General features: G+C 40.6%; 2 protein-coding genes across 2 annotated transcripts in view; one reads left to right on the top strand and one right to left on the bottom strand.

The window, feature by feature from the left end:
* Positions 1–58: 58 nt before the first annotated feature.
* Positions 59–24,387, bottom strand: part of LOC146380292 (uncharacterized) — a 59,953-nt gene continuing 35,624 nt past the window's right edge. The window contains exons 5-7 of the mRNA XM_084939271.1: positions 21,973–22,024; positions 21,795–21,871; positions 59–489 (exon numbers count right to left, since the gene is read on the bottom strand). Coding sequence (XP_084795397.1) covers positions 415–489; positions 21,795–21,871; positions 21,973–22,024 — 204 coding nt within the window. The 3' untranslated portion in view covers positions 59–414. The remainder of the gene's footprint in view (positions 490–21,794; positions 21,872–21,972; positions 22,025–24,387) is intronic.
* Positions 4,563–6,225, top strand: bhlhe22 (basic helix-loop-helix family, member e22). The gene has a single exon (XM_084939270.1). It carries the CDS (start codon positions 4,833–4,835, stop codon positions 5,637–5,639), a length of 807 nt encoding a protein of 268 aa, XP_084795396.1. The 5' UTR covers positions 4,563–4,832; the 3' UTR covers positions 5,640–6,225.

The raw sequence follows: 24,387 nt of genomic DNA, 5'->3' as shown, positions 1-24,387 counted from the left end.
AGAAACATATCTGGATCAGCGTAAGCATAAACTGAATCTCTAAGTACAGTCAACGGATTCCACAGTGCGCATGATCGGTTGCTGTAGTGTTTAAAATCAGCTGAGTGGTTAAGGAGGGGGACTGACAGTTTAAGAAGTCCGCTCTAACATCCACCTGCTCGGGTGGTTAATATCATTACAAATGAAACTGCAACTCGGTCGCCTCATGAATTAAAAAAGAGCAGTCTGCCTGCCGTGTCATGTATTTAGTACACTGGTGGGTCTCAGTGCAGAGAACCACATTACAAAATTGAAATTTCATATCTGAACTCAGCAGCCCTGGAGTCTGGTTTCTACTGATAACCAAAATCTTCAAAGTTGAATGAAATCCATGAGGCTGCCATAAAGCATGTTCATCATGCTCCTGCTTTGCCTTCAGCTCCTCCTGCACGGGCTGCTCAGGACGTCAGAAGAACTCCGCTGCCCTCTTGTGGCGGACGTTGATAAATGCTGTTAAACAGCACATACAAGATTTAGTAAAGAGCAAATTCTTAAAGATCCCCTGAAGGCATGTTTATAAACAGGCTCTCTTTTGAGTGATATTTTTTTGGGATGATATCGTTTTTTTTGTTGTTGTTGTTTTTTTTTTTTAATTATTTCCATAAAAAGCTCAGCGTGGTTGGAAAGCTTGAAAATGGCACTACGAGCTCTTCCATTATTGAAATAATGGAGAGATAGATCAGTGTTGTTTGGCTTGTAACAAACAGGAATTCCAGCAATACAAGGGTAAATTTAAAGAAATAAGAACACAATTAAAAAAAACAAAAACATCACAGATTAAAAAAAAAAAGAATGAAAAAAATAAACATGTCCATCAATGCCTCATCAAGCAAGTTTTGCTCTAAAACAAAACAAACAAACAAAAACCTAAGGATTTTTCCTCCATGTTTTTATTTGACTTTTGTTAGTTTTTCAAGTTAAAAAAAAATTCCATCTATCCATCCATTCTCTTTTGCTTATCCAGGGTTGTGGGCTGGGCAGGTGGGTGGGGGATCCCATCCCAGCTACCATAGGACAAAAGTAAACCCTGGAAATGTCGCAGCAACACAGAGAGACAAACAACCATTCACACTCACACTGGACTGTGGGAAATACTCAAAGAGAACTCATACAATCACAGGGACAACATGCAAACTTCACACACGAAGGTGGAAGGTGGAGACGAACCAGAACCTTCTTGCTGTACGGCAACCGTGCTGCCAGCACTTTGTCAATTCAGTTTTAATTTATTTTCAAAAGCAGAGTTTTTATTTAGTTAACTAAAATGTTCCTTCAGACATGTAGTTTTAGTTTTCAGTTTATATTTAGTTAATAACCTTTGTTTTTAGTCAACTATAATAACCTTGCTCCAAAGCAAGCTGCATGTGTTAAATTCTAAAACATGCATCATTCTGCAGTGAAGCTTCCATGAAGAGTCACCAATACACCTTTTTAAACGAGGACAGAGGAGAAAACAGATGATATTATGAGTGTTGGTAAATTGCATTTAGAAAAACGTGATTTCAGGAGATAAAAGCAAAAAAAAAAAAATCATTTATGAGCATTTTGTTAATGTATTTGTTTGTTTCTAAAAGCAACAAATCAAATTATATTTAATGGAGTCAAAGTGTGTCAATGGCAGAACAAAAAAAAAATAGATATACTTCTATAAATAATGTGTCTGGCCTGGATTATAAAACGTGGATTTATGTCTGGAATAGTTCCAAGTGTTGCAGTCCTACAACAAGCTCCAAATGCACAGTTTTGTCTGAGAAACAGTCCAAGTCTCAAAGATATTTCACAATAATATAAGGCAAAAATGATAATTACTACGTTGGAAAGGCTCCCCCTTCTCCTTAACAACTCTGCTTGAAAAATGAGTCAGTTTAATCCGTCTATGTGTTTTTGTTTTTACTTTTCAGCATCTAAACTTCTCTTTTGTCCCAGCAGAAATCCTTTTCTTCTACAGTTTTGCCTTCATGGTCTCCTCATTACCAAAGTGCTGACATACTGTGACTGTAATGGCTGTGCCACCGTCCTCACCCATCTTATCTCATTAGCCGGACCTGATTGGCCATGAAGGTGTTCTCTTGCCATCTCAGAATAAAGTGACTGTCTTTGCCGCTTCTTAGATCATAACTCCCCAACTATTTCCCCCCCAAGAGAGACATAAGCAAATTAAAATATGTTAGGAAAGAGCTAAAACGTTGACCTTGAACGTGTGGAACAAAGCGTCCAATTTCAGCGCTTGTGATGCTGTTGCAAAGAGAGGATTCTGACTTTAATTACCAGTTTGTACAATTCTTTACAGTAACTAAAGGGAGATTTAGTAGTACTTATATGAAAGATATGAACACAACAAAGGCCAAACTATGTCATTTTTAGAGAACAAAATACATCTTAACATTAAAATTAGAGTCTACTTTAAACATGGAGACCAATATTTAATTCTTTTACTATAAATGTTTCTAACTCTGAGGATCTAGCTACAAATCCCAGTAAATTTATCAAAAATACTTTGTAATGAATCATTTTACATATGACCAGATACTGTCAACACAGTATCTGTTAACTGAGAACTTGCTAAGACGCTCTTCAGACTGTTTTTGAAGTCATGACTGCAAATGGATTTTACAGACTAGCTAAGAAATAAAACAGGGAAGAATGGCATTGCAACTATTTACATTAAAATATCTCAAATGTTTCTACTCTCTGACTCCATTTCTCTCCATGTCACTAATGGAAAAACATGATTTCAAAACAAGACGACTTTCTGGAATATCTTCAGTGGGTGACTCACTGAACAGACTTTTCCACTGATATTTAGCTGCCAAGAAACCAAACCAGAGGGCGAAAAGAATTAAGGCACATTCACTGCGGTTTGAAAGCAGTGGTCAGCTCTAATCACTGCTAAAGGTACCTTTAATGTGTGCAGCAGACATGCCATGGTAAATAACCATGGTTACTTGGATAGAAGAAGGGGGAAGAGTGTGTCCTTTAAAGCTTTGAAACGAGCGCCTACGAATGGGTTCTTGTGGAGAGTAATTACAGAAATTACTGTTAGCAGCTGAAATGTCTGTGAGAAGGCTGCATGCTGCATTGTGAGCTTCTCTGAGCTACAATGAACTTAAGTTTCACCTGTGGAGTTCAGGCCTGTGCCCTCTGCAATGAAACCTAGCTCAGATATAAACTATGGAGCTCTACGCTGAGCTCCAGCCCACCATAACCCTGCAGTTACCTCTTTTAAACCACATTACTCACCAAAGTGCAATTTAAGATCAAACTTTCAATGGGCTGGAAGTCATGCAAAGCAGTGAATTTGATTAGACCCTTCCTCCCAGTCAGTTAATATCTTCCAAACATGTTGACAAAGGTTCACAGGATCAGTTATTCTCTCTAAACATAAGTCTCAGGCCCAATCAGAAGTAATATTGCCAAGCAACTATTAACAGATTACAGACATCTTAGTCTAAATTGTTTCTAAATGGTAAACAATTAATCTTCACTTGCAGGAAAAAAACAAACAAACATTGAAGCAACTTTTTAAAAGTTTAAACGTTATATCTAGTATGTTTCTTTAACAGTGTGCATCTCCTTGTTTCTTTTGTGTTTATAATCAAGCCCATAATTTATTTTGGTTGCTTCGGTGCTTGAAAGGAACGTTCTTTATCTCATTATTTCACCACTATAAAACCTTAACCCTGCACTACAATCTGAAGTCTTGAAATGCAGATTCAAATGTTAAAAATCAGGATTTTTAAAGCAGGAAATCACGTGATTTAAATGCTAAAGGGGGTCGTGGGCTCCATCTGAATAAAACCTATGACGTTTGACTTTCCAGTGTGGTTGTACTGCACTATACCATCCACAAGATGGCAGTATGAGCACGGGTACAGCTCGGCAAGCCCGCAGATCTATCATGGGAAATCTGACACAACGTGAGATAAACGCTACAACAGTGAAATGAAAAGGTTCGTGTTGCTCTGGAGTACATTTGCTTTACAGTAAGGCCTGAAAATTTAAAACAACAAAAAAGATAACGTTTCAATCTTAGATGGTCTGATGAATACCTGCTGCATCTTCTGCCTTATTATGATACAATTAAACTTAAGTGGGCGAACAATCGAAAAAGCAACAAAAATTAATGAATTAAAACACTATGCCAATATCTTTTGATTTGAATAAAGCAGTAAGAGATCAGCGAAATTATCTCCTCTCTGAGCTAAAACAGCTTTAAGATTATAGACGTTGGTTAATTTGCGACTCTTGAAAAGGACACAAACTGATGTCTCGTAACCAAATCAGTGAAGCGGGCTATTTTATGATCGGGGGGATCTTTGCAAACACGCTATAAAGATCTTGAACCCAAAGCGTATTACAGAAGAGAGACAGAGCGCATGCTGCTTTGTTTGCCATCCTTTAAATACCAATAATTAAAACGTTAACGTGATTGGGTGGTGAGTGCCAGGGGGAGAGGGTGTCTGTATCCCAATAGGCGAATCCTTTTTAATAACCCGCCTCGAGATAATGATGTAAAAAGGACCGAAGCGTCTTGTGCGTAACCAGGGTTATCGTGGAGATCCGGTGAAGGTGAATCAGACACAGAAAGGGAGAGAGGCAGGAGAGAGTGGCTCTTATTACGTGAGGCTCCTCCTCGTCTCTACACCTCAGCTGACAAGTGGAGCGAGCCTGCAACTTCACCACTGACACACAACTAAACTCGTGAAGGACAAACAGAGGAAGAAACTCTGAGACGTGCGTCAAGAGTTTCCCGAAGAGACCATAGCCTGCAACGACGCGGAATCCACGAGGCTATGGACAGGAGGATGAACTTGAACGTCGGCGCAGGGGACATTTTTCACAAAACTCTGAGCGCCGTGTCCACTAAAAAAATGGACCCTTTCAGATCGTCGGCCGGCATCGAACTACCAGCCAGAGACCGCCAGTCACCAATCAGCTGCTTTGACCAGGCCGAGCCAGACCCGATTCAACCGGGAGGATTGGCAGGAGGCAGAGGGGGGACGCTGGGTCTGCCGACGGGATCTTTGTGCGTAAAGTACGGAGAGAGCGCCAACAGGACCTCGGCAGCGGAGAGCAGTGGAGGTGAGCAGAGTCCCGACGATGACAGCGACGGCAGGTGTGACATGGTCCTCCTCAGCGATGGGCGGACGGTGAGCGCAGGGAAAGCTGAAGGAGGTAAGAAAACCAAAGAGCAGAAAATACTGAGGCTAAACATCAATGCCAGAGAAAGACGACGGATGCACGATCTGAACGACGCGCTGGATGAGCTCAGAGCGGTCATCCCCTACGCGCACAGCCCGTCAGTGCGGAAACTCTCCAAAATTGCCACTTTGCTGCTCGCCAAAAACTACATCCTCATGCAGTCACAGGCGCTGGAAGAGATGAGGAGGCTAGTGATGTATCTCAACCAGGGCCAAGCCATTTCTGCCGCTTCCATACCGGCCACCACTGCCCTCGCAGCTCCCGGCTTGGGCGCGTACGACCAACCGGGTGGATACCCCTTCCCCACCGGAGTGGCCGGGTCCTCCTGCCCCGATAAATGTGCCCTGTTCAACAATGCCACTTCCAGCCTCTGCAAACAGTGCACTGACAAGCCTTAACGCGCCTGACAAAGACTCCGAGAAGCACACGAGAAAGAAGAACCCACTTTTAAGGACACTTTTGGAGAGGAAAACCAGTGAAGTCAGTAGGCTAGAGACAAAAAAGGAAAAAAAAAGAAAAAGTAATGGCGACGAATACTTTTATGATATTTACTAAATGCATTAAAATGCGCTTTTTTTTGTTCAAACATTACTTGATTGTGAATATAAATCATCCTTAAAGTGCTGGTATGAATGACTGTGAAGACCAAACAGACGTACAGTAGGGCCTGTGAGAATGGCTGCAAGTGTTGATTTGAGTGAGTTGTTGATCACTTGCTCTGTGATGGACACTTTTGGAAATTTGGGTGACCTGACAACTTGCGACTCTTTCCACTTGAGTAGATGGACATCTTGTCGAAGCGGTAGTCCACACTCACTCTCTGCTGCTTTCTCATTTATTCACGGTTTTCTTTCCATTCAAGTCAGAGACTTTTCCTCTTTTTTTTGGTTTAAGGCCTGCTTTCACGAAGTTTTTCTGCTGAGCAAGTGGAATGCTATGAGCAAGGAAAGTCAAACGAAACAGCGAGTTAAGAGGTTGAATCAGTCAGATGTTTATGTGCTAATTTTAGACACTTGTTAATCGTTGCGCACGCCTATTGCAATTCTTTTTGGGGGGTGAGGGGGCACTGTCATATAATAAACATCCAGATTTCTTTTTGTTAAAATCCTGAATTGAAGCTTATCACGTGTTTCGATGTGCTTTTGTAATTTATTCATTTGAATATCTATGATGGATATTTTATGCTTGCATTGCACATTGTCGTCTCTCTTTTTCTTGTATTTTTGTTTTATTTTGAAACATGACGATTGAGGTCTTCAGATTATTCGCGTTGTCAGGTCGGGCTGTGGATTATTGTAGATACCTTAGTTATTATAAGAGCAGAGGAGGGCCGTTTGTATGTATTTCAGTGTTGAAAAGCTTTATTAAAATATTTTGAACAACAGAAAAAGAAAATCTGATTATTCATGTGAAGTGTAGCGCACGTGGAATCAGAGCGAGCTGCCTTTAACTGTTAATTGTTCTTGTTGATTTTTATTTTTTTGGGGGGGGAGGGGGATTTAATTTTTTTTTAAAAAAGGATAACTTTAGAGCCTCTCTGTTCTAGGAGCGATGCGGCTCTCATTTGTCAGTCTCTGCATTCTCACCAGGTGTCAAGCAGAGAGGGGAAAATAATGCTCAACAATTTTCTGCTCCATCAAAACCGGTAACTTTTCTTGTCTTAAGTCTTGGGAACGAAGGCCAGACGTGGGTGGGCGAACGTAGCTTCAGGGCAACATTAAGATGTTTGTGCTCCACGGACTAAAAGAAAAGGGAAAAGAAAGAAAGACAACAAACCCCCCCCCAAAAAAAAAAAACCCCACACACTCTGATGACCTTTACTGTGGATGTTGAGACAATTTCCACGCCTGTGTGTAATAATATGATAATGCGAAAACAAGTGTGTATGAAAACTGTCGGCAGTAATACCTGGCCTCGCATAATCAAACAGATCGTTAAGGCAATTAGACCTCCACACTGTGATTAAGAAATGTAATTAGGACTCTGTTTCATTGCCGCAATTTGGTGTCTTTACTTAGAACGCAACCATCAGCTGCTCCGCGATCGACTCAAGCTTCGTCCCCCTCACTTCACTGTCCACATCGAAAACAATTTGATAAAGAAATGCTTTTGAAACAGTAAAGCCAATCTAGCATCAAATCTCCACGATCCCCCCCCTAAAAGTCAGGGTAAATATCGTGAAAGCTTCAGCACCATGGACAGAGGCCACAGACTTCACATTTCAGACCATGAATTAGCACCGATCATTTCGCACCACAGATTTCCCCGAACTTTTTAATACAATCAACTAAATTCAATACAGCAAACGTCTTGCCAATAAATGTTTCTGTTGTAGATGGATACTGTGATATTTTAGGCACAGCTTTCATTTGAAATCCTCAAACAAGCTTCAAGCTTGCAGAGCCATACACCAAAAACCTCTCTTTAAATGTAACATGATCAATGTTTTATCCTAATAATTTTAACCAAAAGCCTGCATCTTTATCTCATTTTTCCACATAGAAGCAAACAAATATGAAAATGTGTTAACAATACTGGTTTCTGATTTTTTTTATTTTATTTTATTTTTTTTTACTAGTCTCCGATCTAAGCTTTGTGTCTGTATGATGAGCCATTCTGACAACAGGGTCATTACAGTGTCCCATTTAATCCCATCACACCCCTGAATGCCTTGAATCTTCACAGAAGAGCCCTTAATCAAGACTGGAAATAATCAGGAGACATCAAAACAGCTCTGGAGTGAAAATCCTGTCAGCAACTCACGTTACAGGATTTAAGCTTTTATTTATTTATTTACTGTAGTTTGAACACAGAGATGAGGCTTTTTTTTCTCCCCCTGCTGCTGTTTGAAAATGAGACTTCACAAAAATTTTAATTATGCAATATGCATTAATGCATAAATGAGTGGAGCATTTAACCCATACTAATATTCACATTAGCCCATAAGAGGAGATTCCCAAGGGATGAGACAGAGCCATATGGGTGCATAAAACAGAACACAACATCCAAAGGAAAACAGACAACAGCATAAAAATATCAATGTAAAGGCAGAGGACAATTTTAGAGCAAACACGAGGAGCAGGTGTGTTTAAGAAAAAGTAAGAAACTGAATAATCGAAAGCCTCCATGATCCTCTTGATAAGGGAGCTGCTAGATACTTGGTATTTCAGCCATTTTTCCAAGTAGGTGAAATGTCATGTACACACAAGGGTGCCTGAAATGTTAAACTGGGCCGGGCAGTGATAGAGTCCCAAGATGCCTCATGAAAACAGAAAAAATGGGAGGATTTCAAGCTTCTTCTTTTTTTATCCATTTTTTTTAAAGTGGCCACCAACCAAGTCATAATAGGGAACATCGCTTTTATCCACAAGCCTAATAAAGCTGCATCTGTCTTTAAAGCATTTACAGTGGGAATCGGGACTGACGAATAAAACTGGAAGATAACAAAAAAAACCACCCCTTTCATAAACTATAAAATGTCCAATTTGCCATATCAGTGGGCAGCAGGGCGCTCGTTCATAACGCAACTGCTGTGTATGCTAAAGATGATAAACATTAAAAATATACATAAGTACGCCAAATTGAAATGTCTCCTTCATATCAGTAGCTGGCAAAACTCTGACAATGGATTCATCCATGCTGTGTCACACGCTGTGTATAAAGATATATGTGCTGCACTGGTTGAGGCACCAAATCAACTGCTGGGCGGTACTTCATTTTTGTCAGGCCACTGATAGCAATGCATAATGTTGTTGGTGCACGCAATGCCGGCTAATAGAACTGTGGAGCTAAAGAGGTAAACTGATTATATTGAGTAGTACAAATTTGAACTTCTTAACAGTGAAACCGTCATTATCAGATGCACTGTAGGGCCGATATATGAAGCTAGTCTTCGTAGATGAGCCCATTATCACATTCGAGAAATTTACTTGAGCTTTTTCTGAACTTCAGCTACAAATCTTTCCAATAGCACTTTTATTAGAAACTTTGCTTATTAGACAAGGAATACTGAATGCAGTTTTTAGGATAAACCGTCCAAACTTGCTGAATATTTCCAAATCTTTACAACAATTAAATACATGTTTACCACCTTTAAAACACAAATAGGGTTGTTTTAAGGAGCTAAAAAAAAAGTCAAAATCCATCTACTCATTCTTTGTGTGAAGGAAGATAAACACCACATTTGATTTAAGGTTGCCCTGAACAAGACCAGGTGTGGATCTTACAGATTAATGCTATAACTAAGCCTTTCCTTTCAAAACAGAAACGATCCCTATTATAATACTTAAACACTGATGCTTGAAGGAGCTGTTTAACTGTAATAAAGGTTTTTATTTAGAGATGCTTTGTTGTAACTCTGAGCTGCTTTATATCTGTAAATATAAAGAATACTGACGCCGACTTAGACCACTTTCGCTGCAATAACATTCAGTATTTCCTGCATATTTCTAACTGTTTTCCCACTCACCTAACGAGCTCCTAATTCATTACATCGCAAATGTTTTTATCTCGGAGGCAGCCTCGAGGTCAGGTAAACATATGGCAGCTCGTTTAGCTCTGAAAGTTCTAACAGGGCACAATAAATGACGTAGCAAAGTGTGATTATCCCCTCATCTGGAATACAACAGTTGAGTAACATCTCTAATATTCCAACTGCCTCCATATTAATCAGATTAAAGCCCCAATCTCCTAATCCCTGTTTACCGATGGCTCTGTCTTTCTGCCGTAATCTGATGTTCTTTTATTCCGCTGGGATTAAACTGTGTCATGGCTGAGCACAGTAATTTGGTGGTGGCCGTGTTGTTGTTGTGGACAGCACTGGCTCTTTGTTGCTGTACAGGTTGTTTATTCCAGAAGAAAAAAAAGAAGACAAAAAACAATTTACTCTGTGGTTTGAACAAACAAGAACAGGCGATGAAGTGAAGTGCGTTCATTGTTCAAATATTTGTGCCAAATAAATCAAATTATGAACGCCGTTGGGAGGCAATTCACTCGATTTGATGCCGTTTTATGGGGCCGTTGCCTGAAATAAACTTTGAGCTTTGGTGTGTTTTCCATGCGAGTGTTGATTTTATTAAGAAATGACTTGTTATCCACACGTCTTGATAAAAGAATAAAAGAAACGCAATTTATTTTTCATTGAATTTACAGATTACGCGACCGTTTTAACGTCAAAAACTAACTTCCGGTGGCGCAGTGGTCAAAGCTTCCCCGACAGCTGTGAACTTTCCATTTATGTGACCTTAACATCGAGATAATGTGCTTGATTAGAGCGGATGGAGAACTCACAGTGACCCGAGCGGCCGCTCTGGATCATGTTAACAGCACCACGCTCGGCTGCACTCAGCCACGTCGATGCAAACTTTAAACAGAGGAAAGGATTTAAACTAAAACGTGAAACTGCAGTGGTTTTTGTGTACTTCACCTGTGAGAGAGACAGATCCTGCTCGTCCTGCTCAATATGCAGATCGTGACCCTCTCAGGGTTCATTAAAGCCAAAGCGAGGTGGATTTCATCTCCATTTTCTCATATTCATTAACTCTGGCTTTCACACTGAAATAAAGACACGAGGATGACACAATAACACCGAGAGTCACTCGCTTCTCATTTAATATACACACACACTTTTTCTTTGTTTCCCTCCCATACACACGCCGATCACGAGACAAATGAAAGGCCTGACCAATAGGGAGGTGTGTAGCGCTATAAAGAAGACATTGCCTGATACAACCTCAATTCTGTGTTGTGATAATGACAGCCACCTATTTATGTGCCGTTCCTACAACGATTTATCACCTGATTGCTGAACAGGTTTCTGATTAGAGTGTAATCTGAAGATTAGGATGCACTATGAGCAAGGTCAGCTATATAGCAAACAAAGGCATAAATTCAGTCATAAAACAGTTCAAATGGTGACTGGATCTGAGGCCAGCTACTCAATGATAACACGCTGCCACTTTCTAGGAACACAGAAGAATTTACAAAGTGGGTTTCGGCCTAAAACGTGGGAAGAATAAACCAACAATCTCGTTCCCTCCCTTTGAAAAATCTGTCATGTTACTAGAGCATGAAACCCCGCCGTTAGTGTAACACTTGCTTGGCTGATCTTCCTGATGTGCTGAGTGCCACTCCAGGCTTCAGTATATCTGTCTGAGCAGAGGTCTTTAACAGCCATGAATGCCAAGCATGGGGGAGGCAGGCCAGGCCAAGCGTAACCATGGCGGCCCAATGTCCTTGGCTCCTTGGCGGCCTTCACCTCACACTCCCTGCACAGTGAATTTTATGGCTAATTTCCGGCAATTTATCCTGGCACTTTCAGAAGAGAGATTCCTGCGGGAATAATGTGCATAATTTGCATAAATCATCCTGATAGAATGCATATCAGCATGTAACCCCCCTGTCTGATGCCGCAGCATTTACTTTGTAATCAAAACTGACTCTTTTCCACCCGCGGATGCACAAGAGCCACGAGAAGAGGGTCTGGGTTTAGGTGAGTAATTACAAAGAAATGAAACACGCATACAGGGGCTCGTGAAGAAAAAGCTCAATGAAACTTTTGGGAATAAAAAGAAAAAAAAAAACATGAAATCCAAGCTACAGGGAATACATCTGAACTATATTAAGTATTTATATATTTAGCTGCTTTTAAAATGCACAAAAAGAGAAGTAGTCTGATCTCCGTTTCTCGTGTGGCACAGTTTAGCACTAGTTTTCCTCTTCTTTTTCTTTTTGCCACATTCTTATATCAATTCCTAATTTAAAACAATTTCCTCCCACTGTCTTTCCGTGTCCTTAGCGCCGCATAAGTGAGACTTCAATTGCAGTTTAGTCCACAACGCCTGTTCTCAAAAGCTCCCTCTGTGTAAGCAGCCAGTTGTATGAGGGGAAGAGACGTGGGTCAGTGCGAGGCTTCCCCCCCTTGCTGTGATCGAATCTGACGTACAGTGAGAATGTGCATATTCTCTCGGACTGCCTTCGTTACAATAATCAGCCGTGGTCAAATCGACTTTGTTGGTCGAGGAAGTGCGAGATGAAAGAGAGAAATGGAGCACAATAGGAAGAGGAGGTTTTTGTCTTTCAGCGCGCACGCAGACAAAAGGCATGTGGCCTGATGGAAATGCTATAGAGCATGCAAGCTGCACAAGAGGTAGTGGGTTAACTAATCAGAGAAGACACACAGACAAAACATAGCTGCACGGGGAGAGAGTGCTGCACTCGTTAAATGCATTCGTTTTCGTGACTGACAGGGTGTGTGTGGGGTTTTTTGTTGTTTTTTTTTTTTTTTGGTGTGTGTGCGCATTTAAGAGGAGCAGCCTTCATTGAAGCGAGCAGATTTATGTATCCACACTACCAGGTTCCTACACTGGCCTTCACCCCAGAATCTCAGGATCTCAGATGGTATCACTGGTGACAACGGGACAGTCGTCCGCTGGATAGACGTTAATCACAATAATACAGGGCAGGCTAATCACGACTCACTGATCAAGCGCTTAATGACATGCCTGCCGTACCCACTGTAACCAGCCCGCTGCTGAGGGATTCACACACCAAGGCTAGCCCCTTTTGTGGGGGGCAGGAGGAGGAGAAGGAGGATGGCGGTTATGAGCCTGGTGCACAGCCATCCAGACAATAATTACTCGATGACTGTGGTCACATTAAGGATCAGTCAAAGCAGATTAATTTCGACTGATAGCATTGGTCCCTCCTAAATGCAGATTTTCTTAATAAGAGTGAAATTGTGCCACTGCGAGGTTAGGCACAGAGAGAGATTTGCTTATACGGCGATACTGCAATTACTTATCCGGAGAGACAATGTCTTCTTGTTTGCACAAATCAAACTGTACTTCTGAATGTCAGTGCAAAAATTACCACACAAATGTGTAGTTTTTTTTTTTGTTTGTTTGTTTTAATATCAACTGGTCTGACGTGTGTGTGTTTGCATGCAGGAACCGTATGCATCACAACATACGAGACTGCTTGTGTGGTACGGGTAGGCCTTTCAGTAAGTACCCAGAGACCCCCCAAGAATTACCCAGAGCAGAGAGGACAGCATCTGTTTGTGTGCTTGTGCCGAGCAAACAAGGCAATTTAGAGAACACCAAGGGAGCTGCTAATAAACACAACCTTATTCCCCCTTCCTCCTACACCTGGCGCTGAATATTGCAGCACTACAGTGAGGATGCCTGTCTGCATGTGTGTGCATCTATATGTATGTGTGAGAGAGAGAGAGAGAGTGTGTATGTGTGTGATGCAATGCCTCGTTGACTTGACCAGGAGGGCTGTTATGGGGCTTTTGCAAGTGTGCATGTGATCGAGCGTGTATGTGTTATAAGGGAGCATGGGAAAATGTGCAACATGCGTGTGCAACCATTCATCATTCTGCAGTGAGAGGCATGCCAGTGCTGCTGGGAAATGGCAGGTCTGTGTCCCATCACACCCTGGCGTCTTTGTCTGTATGGTCAAAGCTGCGCCAAAATGTCTGCCCTGGATACCTGGCATAGAAACGGTGCTTTACTGTACACAAAGGTGTGTGAGTACCGGGCTGTCAGACACTGGACTTCTCCTACTTGGATGCCAGTCACAATGGCCTAAATGCAGTTGTCCTTTACTTTATTACGGCCAGACGAAATGGATTCTTGTGTTCATTTTTAAGGTGTTACACTTTTAAAAGCAACATTATCATTTAATAATCCAGGACCTGAATTTTCATTCATAAACATTTAAACTCTTCCCTGTTTTGCTTTTTTTTTTTTATTTTCCTGCACTCCCTGCAACTGTAGCAGTAAACATGCTCTAATGAGACCTGCAGCTTTGCTCGCCGCCACCACTGACTGTGATATGAAGCCAAAGTGACACCCAGTGAAACCATGCATCAGACCAGACACAAAATGGCCGTCCAGTGCCAAACTCCGCCTTGGCTTTCACTTCGTATCACAGCACAGAGCCTGGCTGGGGAGTGAAAGCTTTACAGCACATTTAGAGGAAAAACTCATGGCCCACTGTCAACATCTGTCACTACCAGGTATTTAAATCTTTTCATGTCCTTCCAAAGTACTGCAAGCCTTACATGGAGAGAAACATACATTTAAAACAATCTGTATTTACATTTGAGAGGTCTAGTTTGCAATTTAAGTGTAATTTGTTTGATCAAAGCCCAATAAATTCAGTCAAATCCATGAAATGATCCTGTTCGCCCTTCAAATATAAAAACTTCAAGGTCTCCTCAACTCTCATGTCACACACCTGGCAGCTTCAGAAAACAGACCGCAATCTCTCAGCCTTTGAGCCTTCGAGCCAAGAACCTCCTGAAATAAAAGAGTGTGAGAAAATAAGTGCAAAAGGGGAGATTAATCTGAGTTATTACATTGATTAGATTTCCAGAATGCTAATTAAAAGATGTTAGGACATGGGCCCAGCCAAGGATCAGTGGGCTCTAATGAGGACCAATAAGCCTCTGTAATCTGCGCTGTAATGAGAGTGGTTTAAATGTAAAGTTTGCGGGGAGACGAGTGAGGAGGAGGATAGATGTGGCGATCCCGGAGAACCAATTCCTATGCCGTCATTATAACCAGTAATAGCGAGGATTCACAGCCTCAGCAAAAAAGACAGAAATAAAAGTGAGATGAGCGAAAGGCAGACAGAAATTCAATTACACTAAAAGAGGGTTTGTACAATAAAAACATTTTATTATTAGACAATTAACAGGCTGGTTTAATAGCTGAAGGTCACATACCCCCTTGTCTTGTATTAGGAGGAAGCCTTTGCAAAGTAACAGGGTAATATCGTTTAATGGGTGACCAGTCACCAAACCTCGGTGCTCCTTTTATCTCGTTTTTCCCTTAAGGTTTTAAGATTTGCACACTTTTACCATATTTGAGGCAAAAATATCTGTCAGTCTGTTTATCTGACGGTATATTTAAAAATATATATCGATATTTCACGCAGAGACAGAGTAGTAAGCCTTCCTGAATATATTTATGAATCTTTATTTGCAGTACTAAAGAAAAGAAGTTCTGCAAGAAAAAAAGCAACGTGTACTGCCACGTTTATGTTTCACTGACTATCATCTTTTTGTCTCTTTTTAATGAATAAAAGCAAAATAAAATGCAACGAACAACATGATCAAGGATATGAAATGATCATCAATACCAGTTCAGCAAATAATGAACTGGAATAATTCACATGTGAGTCTAGGAAGCAAAGAGAGACGGAGGCTTGACTGGGAACACATTTTCAAAGAAGGAATCAATCTGCAGCAAAAGAAAACGGCAAAATAATACAAAGCAGACGGTAAAGGAGTCAACTGAAATTAGGAGGGTTGTTACTTATTTAGTGGATGCTCGTTATTAGCAAATGAGCCTTACTGACAGGTGCACCCCACTCATTTACAAATTACAACATATCACTATCATCAGCCAGCTAATTTATCAGGAATAATGAGTTGTGTGAAAACAGGCTGCTAAATACTCAAGGAGAATATCACCCTAATGGGTCTCACCTGTCACGCGCTGTTTACGGCTTCTGGGGTGCTTGTTGGAGTGGCTTCAAATAAAAAGTATTTTTATATACGCGTCTTCCCAGCGGCCTGGAAAATCCCTACACCTGTTAAACTGCGTGGTTTGTAAAGTCCGAGAACTGAGCTGCTCTGTGAGGCACTAGCTGAATGCTGAGCTAAAGTCACGGGAGCATTCAAACTGGTTCACGGTAACAATGCTAACATGTGGATGTTAAGCAGGTGTTGACTGTGTTTGGCGACTGACTTCGGTGTGTTTGCAGGCCAACAAATTAGCACTAAGTACATTAGGGCTGATGCAAATCTTATTAGTTTGGCAGGGATTCGGTCAGGATCAAATTACTTTGTTTTGTGCTGGATGAATAAGAAAGAACCATCAAAGCTGTAATTCAGACCAAATTTCATGACCATATATATTTACAATAGTGCCAGAGGACAACTAAGAGGGTCACCCAAGTTATGTACAGATACAAATCCCACTAATTCTTTGGTCTGACTAAAATATACAGAAAGTGGTAACATGGAAACCACCAGCATGGTGCCAGTGCTGCCAAAAAGCTGGAACTGGCACAAGTGTAAATGAATGAAACTGGTTCCATATCGTTGGTAACTAAACTACTAAACTTCTTTTTAAAAAAAAGCACATGTAATCCAAAAAAAAGTGGTCTTTAAATTTTCTTTGCTGTTGACGCCAAATACTGATAGTCTTAAGTCTTAATCACCTCTCATTTATTTATATGTTACTAAGAAAATGGGAAATAGGTGCAGTGAAACATATAAACACAAATGGTAATACCAAATACAAGGCAAAAACAATTCTAATGAAAAAGTTAATAATTTCCTTAAACACTTTTACTCTTCAGCACAGTCTGAACTCTCTTAGGCAGCTTTCTTATAATTTAAGAAGTCTTCAGGAAGAGTTCTTTGGGGTTCTTGAATGACATTCAAAGCTCCTCTTTAGATGTTGGCAGCCTTTTGTTTCGCTCTCTGTTGAGATGACACTACACTGCTTCAATAATGCTGAAGAAAATTTGGATTCATCACTCCATAAGACCTGCTGCCACTAATTTCCAGTCCAGTTCTTGTGTAATGCGGCGCACTTCAAGCCTTTCCCTCTTCCTTAAGAACGGCTCCTTTACACCCACCCTTCTCCTGTGACCATGTCTGAGGAGGCTTCAGGGAAAAGTTTTTTGTTTTTTTTTAAGTTCTGCCACTTGTCCTGTTTCCTCAAACTTTTTAAGGACACACTGCACACCATGCTGAGATATGCCAATTTTCTAGCCAAAAGCTCTTTGGGAATCAACTTGTTGGCACAAAAATACAATTTTATACCTTCAAACTGGGTTATCTTTGGTATTTTATAAAGTTCTGAATAAAGAAATGGGAACAAATGATGTGTTTTATGGCAGTTTATTGGTTCTTTGCTAAGTTGTCTGTTACTTTTAGACACAACATTGGTTCATACGTTGAGTTAGGTGCCTTTTTATGCCTGAATGATTCATAGGACATGGATTTGAAAAAAATCAATCCTCTAAAAATAGTCAGGTACAACGACTGAATTGAAAATTTGAGAAAAAGCTGCCAATCTCCAAAGAAACGTTTTGAAAGACCTTCAGGAAAACCACCTTAAAAATCCAAGAAAGTCTGGCTCTTTTGAAGCAAAATATAAAAAAAATGCTGGGTGGCTAAAAACTTTTGCACAAGTGCATGGTAGCACTTGAAGTGTTCTGCGTAAGTGTGTTTAACGTGGCATAGGCCGTTATATTCAAACCGCATTATTGTACTGAAAAAAAGACATTCAGCTTACAGCTGAGGTATGACAGTGCTGATAGGCTATAAAATCATGTCATTTAATACCTCCTCTCACTCCTCCCTCTGTGTGGCTGCGTGGTCGACTCCCCATTAAGCCAATTCATCACCCCTTAAGAGAAGGCCATGAGACGGATCTGGTCTATCAGTCTCTGTGTTTAGGATATGGTTACTGTTCTCATGACCAAGGATTTCTGCCATATTAAACGTGGAAGTAAATGGCGAGGCCATCCAAACAATGGCTTTAGAGAGCTGCTTGGAGGAAAGCATAGCTTTATTGAGAATGAGAATTTATTGAGAATGCCTGAAAAGCCACTGTAGTAATCAGATATCAAAATATGAGCTCAGTGATGAAACATTAATGTAAGATTTTGTCTGCCACTCGAAGCTAGTTGTTTGACGTGTCACTTTTCTAACAACCTCTTGAGAGTGGACCCCAGATTTGCATTTTTAGCCCCTGCTGCTGTAATGAAATAAGGTAGAGCGGAGCATATTTCAGTGGCCTGTCAAACCCACTCACGCCCCTTTGCAAAGCACTCAGAAACTTCATTCCATCGCCACCCATTCTCACGGCCATGCTATAAAATTGACTATGACAAAATTAGCAAACCTAGAGTGTTTGGACACATTCCCAATATAAAGGGTTTCTCTTTTTTTCCTCTTTGCAATCAAGCCCGGGAACATCAAACATGAAGTCTCCTTGAAAGTTATTCAGTCTCTTTGGCGACACTGCAGCTATAGATTTATGTAATCACAAGCTTGTTAGGGAGATTTCTCAGGCCCGCTGACAGTGATGTGCACCGGGGTTTGGCAGACGTGACATCTGGGAAGCACAATTCTGCTGCACCACCACGCAAAAGCAATTAGAGATCTATATTCGCGGACAGGTCCAGACTTTGTTCTGTGGTGGAGGGATACATGGGTTTTAATGCCTTTATTAACATGACATGCATGTCCCACAGACCATCTTCAGATGACAATCAAGGGGTCATCATAAAAAGGGGGGCAGGAATCAGTGAAATCATGCTCCACGGACAAGTCAGGACATCAGGACGGATTTTCCAAGTGAGCTGTTCAGGGAATAAAATAGTGCCTAAGAAGATGCTGTGAGGACCACACTTTTTCTTTTTTTTTTTTTAAACAGACAGGAGCTAACTAAAATTACACCAGTTATCACACAACACTAAAGATACTGTAAGGAAGCAGAGGAGTATGATTAATTACAAATGAGTCAGTTTCAGTTGGGCAGGCTCCACTCAAACACACACCACTTACTCTTCAGCATTAAATGAATCTCAACTGGCTAAAGTAATTAGTTCAGTCTATTAATTACTATAATCACCCATTATCATGTTGGCCTTCATTTGAACATGTTTCATGGATGTAACGAGCCTGTAGCAAAGCTGTTTCCAGGGGATATTCTCGGTCTGAGTGCTAATTATTTTGTAATTAAAGGATAAGGATGGTGGTATTCTATATTTCTTATTGTCAACAAATATCATAAAGCACAATGTTGGACTCGCTTCCCCCATCTGTGTTGCCTAGAATAAAGACTTTTTTATATATTTCTTTTTAAAGGGTCGAGAGTAGAGAGTACAAGAGATGAACGGTACTTGTGTTTTGCTCTGCAATCCCAGAAACGTGCGTGTGTCCGTCTGCATTTAACTTAAAATAGAGTTCCAATCATAATAATGAAGAAATAAAACTACAGAAACCTAAAAAAGATTGAAAAATAAACTTTTACAATTCCCACTTCTACATTTGTGTAACATACTAGACAGCGGGACACAGCCTCACTGTGGAGATTATACACCTGCACATTTTGCTCACTAGATGACAAAAATCTTCCACAATATCTCCGTTTTTATCTTGGATTATAATGCCAGCCATGTCCGCAGCACTAGGGCTGCAGGAGCCTTTAAGTCGTCCCTCTGTGAGCTGTGATGAAATAAGGATGAGGTCTGAAGGGATGGAAGTGGAGTGCGGTAAACACAGCGGCCCTGCCACCCAGCTGTGAAGGTGACACAGGGACGCTACACACAGAACAAGCCCTTTTGATTAATCACAGGATATTTACTGGCTCAGATCTAATCAAGGACCGCAGGATCACAGGCTACATCATACACGGCCCAGGAATTTACACAGCAGAGTTAACCTGTCACCTGCCACTGTCCTCTTCCCTACATCTATAAACACTGTGCGTATAGGTCGGCCAGCAGTTACACAGCACATGCAGGCGCCTTGAAACGACTCCAAAAGTGATTGTTTTATTTCCGCTGCAACAATATAACCTGCAGTCAGATACTCAACACATGTCGTTTGATATAAAACCTTATGGCAGAAGGGAGAAAGAGCCATTTATCTCAAGGTGGTCATGGTAATGGGATACAAGAACGTGAGCAGTTTTCCACCCTAAGTAAACTACAGCACGGTGTGCAGTTGACTGTCCTACTGGCCTGTGTGCAGTGGGATTGTTATTTTCTGTTCAGGAGACGTAAACCGAGGGCTAATCCAAGATTACAAGCGAGAACGGATTAAGGATTGTGATCTCTGCTGGCTTGTGACTTTTATAATCGATTTAACACTCAGAAGATATTTTGTTTTCAGCGAGGGCAGCTGGCAATTTTAAAAGAAACACTTCCGTTTTGGGGAACGTTTTACAATTTCATCTTTCAAAGACATGCAGACTGTAATTTTTATGACTCTGAGCACTCTGAGGCTCTCTATTCATGGATGTCTGGGGAATCAATTATAGCTCAATTATAAACACTGAGGCTAAACAGACTCAGAACCTTCATCCTTTTGACATTTTTTGAATAAAAAATAGATAAATGACTTATGACTAAATATGAAAAAGATCAATCTTTAGCGTAATTTTAGTACACAGACTGTCTCTCAGCTATATGTGGTTCAGACCACTTCCAGCTGGTTGTTTTGGGGTGTTTTTTCATCATACCTTTGCTGTTGTGGTTCTCTTGTGTCATTTTGAGGAACATGAAGAAGCATAAAACTCTAAAAAGGCACATAGACAGGCAAAACTTATTGTGGGCTTCATATAAACCTCTATAGAGCTCTATAAACACCACTTTATATGAATATTGCTTTTCATTGCCTCTACACGCAAACCCCTAAACACACATGAATTTGTTGTACTTTAACGCTTAACACTCTAAAGCATGAAATAATTGCCAGAATTTTTTTAAAATTAAATATTAATGTGAAAATATGAGTTTTAATTTGTACCATATTTTCTAGATTCAGCAGTTATTTGTTTTTTTTTTTTCTTACTAAAAAAATGTATCAAGCAATTTTTTAGGTTTTTTGGTGTGAAAAAAAAAAAACACTGATGATGAGGAGTCTGAAAAAATCACAACATAACTAAAACTTGACCATCCCCTGGCTAATGAAGAAGACTTGTGCGGTTTTATCTGCTGTGCATATCAATAATTACATGAATTCAAGTTGTAAAAATCATTTGTCTAAAACTGCATGAAACAGAAAAGGACATAACCTTTAACGTGACCTGTGTCCTGTCTTTTGTTGTTAGCGCTTATACAGACAGAGACAAGAGGCAGCGGTGGAGGTGCCGCAGCCCCGCCGTGTTTATAAAGGGGTCCAGATTAAGTGTGGCCTACGCCATTGTGTCACCTGGAAAATGTCACTCCACAGGGGTGAGGAGGGGGAGTCTCAGTTCGAACAGGTTTACAGAAAAACACAGTACTGGAACAGAAAAAGGCTTTTCATTTTCTTTCTCTTTTTAAACAAACTAAAACAGACAAACTAAACGGGCCAGGATGATGACGTATCAAATATCTCCCTCGATCACACAAATGTGACAAAAAAAGCGTGTTAAATAGCCAGTGATCTACAATGAGCAATGGATTTTCTTTGTGCTATCGAGCCAGATTCCTGCCACAAAAGCCCTGAACAAATAGGCTATTGGATGAGAGTGTTTTTGTCTTCCCATTTCCAAGATATTTCTTGAGAATGACGAGTCACATTAGGAGCAGGGGGAGGAGTAATTTCTGTGTCACATCCCTTTAGCCCGACCTCACTGACTCGCCAACATGAGAGCGTTCTCACTAAAAATTAATCACATTTGCCTTTTTAATGGCATCCCTCATCCTGCTGCCAAGAATTCACAATCATCTTCCTGCTGTTGTGTGGTACTTCAGCAGCCTGGCATGTCTGGTGGTGACAAAGTGATTTCAAGAAGTGTATCAATACTTACATCACCCCTCTGGCCCTTTCTCTTCACTGTTGACACTGCGGCACTCGGAGTAGGCCCAACTGGCAGGAGGCCATCCACTTTAAAGATAAACACACACACACGCACACAGATCTGCAGCAGTGGGTTTAAAATATGTCGTGAAATGAGTTAATATAGTGTTAGGAAAAACTGCATTTACCATGTTGAGGTGCATTTACGGTGAGAGACAGATCAGGTTTGTCAGGTGGCACCTATTGGGTTGAAAAAGTCAACGCTGTAGCTCAATGACATTTTCATGGTGGAACACAGAAGAAGGAAAATGTGACACTAGATGCTCTCTGTTATTTTTAGTGTGGCTTGAATAAAGAGAAAAAGAAAAGACAGAAGAGGAGAGCGATTACAAGTCCATCCTGAAACACCTCTGGGCAATTATTTGGGCTGTTACTTTGAAACATTATTTAAATTACTAGGACCTCTTTCTCCTGGAAGTTATACAGCTGAACCAACCAAAATCTGAATTTTCGGATGAGGTTTTAAACACTTTTGAAACCCTTGGTTCAGTTTCAACGGCCACACCCAGACCTGATTACTGCCAGACCTGTTTAATAAAAAAAATAACTCAAATAGAAACTGCCTGACAAATTTAAGTCACCTTAAAGATCTCAAAAAGCAACGCATCATGCCACGATCCAAAGAAGCAGCTTAAAAACAAAATAATTTACATCCATCAGTCAGGAAAGGGTTACAAAGCCATTTCTAAGGCTTTGGGAGTCACGTCATCACATGACAAAGAAACTTAAGGCTCAAATCACAATTCCTCGTTACCTTTAACAGAGGAGCTTGAAACATCTCGTGTTACATGACAACTACTAAAATGAATCTTAAATCCCCTAAAAATCACATAAAACACAGTATATCAATGCGATGATACACGCACACTACATATAACACACTCCTAGCGACTGTGCATGGAGTTTAAACATATGAGCATCTAAAAAAAAATTAGTAAAACACAAATCTAATTTCTTGTGAAGAACCGCAGTGCACAACTTGCAAACTGCAGAATTACGACGATAAGAAGACGCAAAAGTGTCTCCATGGCTTCTGCCATCAAATATTCAGACACACTTGTAATTCCTTGTGAGTGAAAAACCCTGTAAAATGGCTGGGAAACAAAACACTTGTGGTAAAACAATGTTCTGAGGACATTCTGTCAGATTCTTCTCTTTTTTACAGATTTCATCACTGAGCCACTGTGGCGTAAATGCTTTAAAACACTTTGACATAACATGCTGTGTCCAGAGACTCTCTGCTTGTGAATAATGAATCTGCAGTATGTTCTGAACAGCTGTCTTCTTGCAAGATGTTTTTTTTCCTCCAAGGTTTTTTGGTCGCATCCTGTCCTCGAGGTTTTGAAACCTGCATAATTTAACCGATTTACCTGCTTCTCGTGATGATGGCCACCGACCAATCGGTGATTCCTAAACTTGCAACAAGTTGCTGCGATTGGACAAGCAACGGAGAGTCGAGAAGTATGCTCAATTCTTGCAACCCCCCCGCTCTTCATATTTAATTCAGAGGTTGTGTATTTCTTTATGATTGCAACATCTGTTTGCTCCCAGTGCCAGCTCCCTCTGTCAGCCACCCTCTGTTCAATAATTCCTGTTCTGACCCCTAAGAGCCCCTGACATCACAGCGCCGGCTGCTGCTCAAACTTCACTGGGAACAGACACAAAGAGACAGGTGCCTACATGCCACCAAATCATCTGCCTCACAAACCTGGTTCTACATAAACACATCAGTGGCCATGTTGCTCTGGAGTAGGACAGATAAATCCATTACTCTTCTTTCTATCGTTACCAAATGGCTGATGTTGGACATGGAAAGGGACTTCCTAGGACTAGACAAGTTCAATATTTGCATGAATGTGTCCTTGTGTCAGGAACTGGGAGTGAGAAAATGTGACAACTGCAACTGGCTTAAGCTTTAAGTAATTTATGAATTTTAATTCACCTTTATAGTACAGGCCTGGCAAGTTAATGCTTTAAGATCTAAACTACAACTCCAGCAAGGTTGAATAACACTGAATGTACACATATGAAGAGTTGGCATGCAACTAGTGTGACCAATCTCTGAGCTGTTTTTGCAGGGAATTATGCTCTGAGGCCAAATCATAACTTAGATCCAAAACAATGGATCAAACTGCAGTACTTAGTACAGAGATACTGCATGAAGTGGTCAACAGCGGAGAGCAGCTTACTAAAAAAGTGTCGTAGCCTTGAGACACTTCACCAAAACATTAACTCTTGAAAATTGCTTAAATTAAAAGTTCTGTCTTTGAAGCATTCTGTACCTCTGTGTCTTTGACTTGTTGTATAATTATAAACAGAGTTGCTGAAAAGAGCTCAGTCCTTCCTATTTTACAAAAATCCTCTAAAATGAACTGGAAAAAAGACTGATGGTTAGTCATAAAAAAGGTGATTCATATTTATGCATATTCATTCATATTTTGAGCTATTTATAATAACTCAATCCTAATCAGTACTCACTGTGCTGCGTGACCTCAGAAAGCACATGGAAAAGAAAAGGAAAAATCTACACCGTCTCCAAGGTG

This window comes from Perissodus microlepis, chromosome 9 (genome assembly GCF_051167445.1).
Source record: "Perissodus microlepis isolate ML-2025 ecotype Zambia chromosome 9, ASM5116744v1, whole genome shotgun sequence".
NCBI classification, from domain to species: domain Eukaryota; kingdom Metazoa; phylum Chordata; class Actinopteri; order Cichliformes; family Cichlidae; genus Perissodus; species Perissodus microlepis.
Note: the sequence above shows the minus strand (reverse complement) of the source record. Positions and strands in the feature narration are given on the sequence as shown.

Excerpts from the sequence above, each read along its gene's own strand:
- bhlhe22 (XM_084939270.1), top strand. The coding sequence starts at position 4,833 with ATGGACAGGAGGATGAACTTGAACGTCGGCGCAGGGGACATTTTTCAC.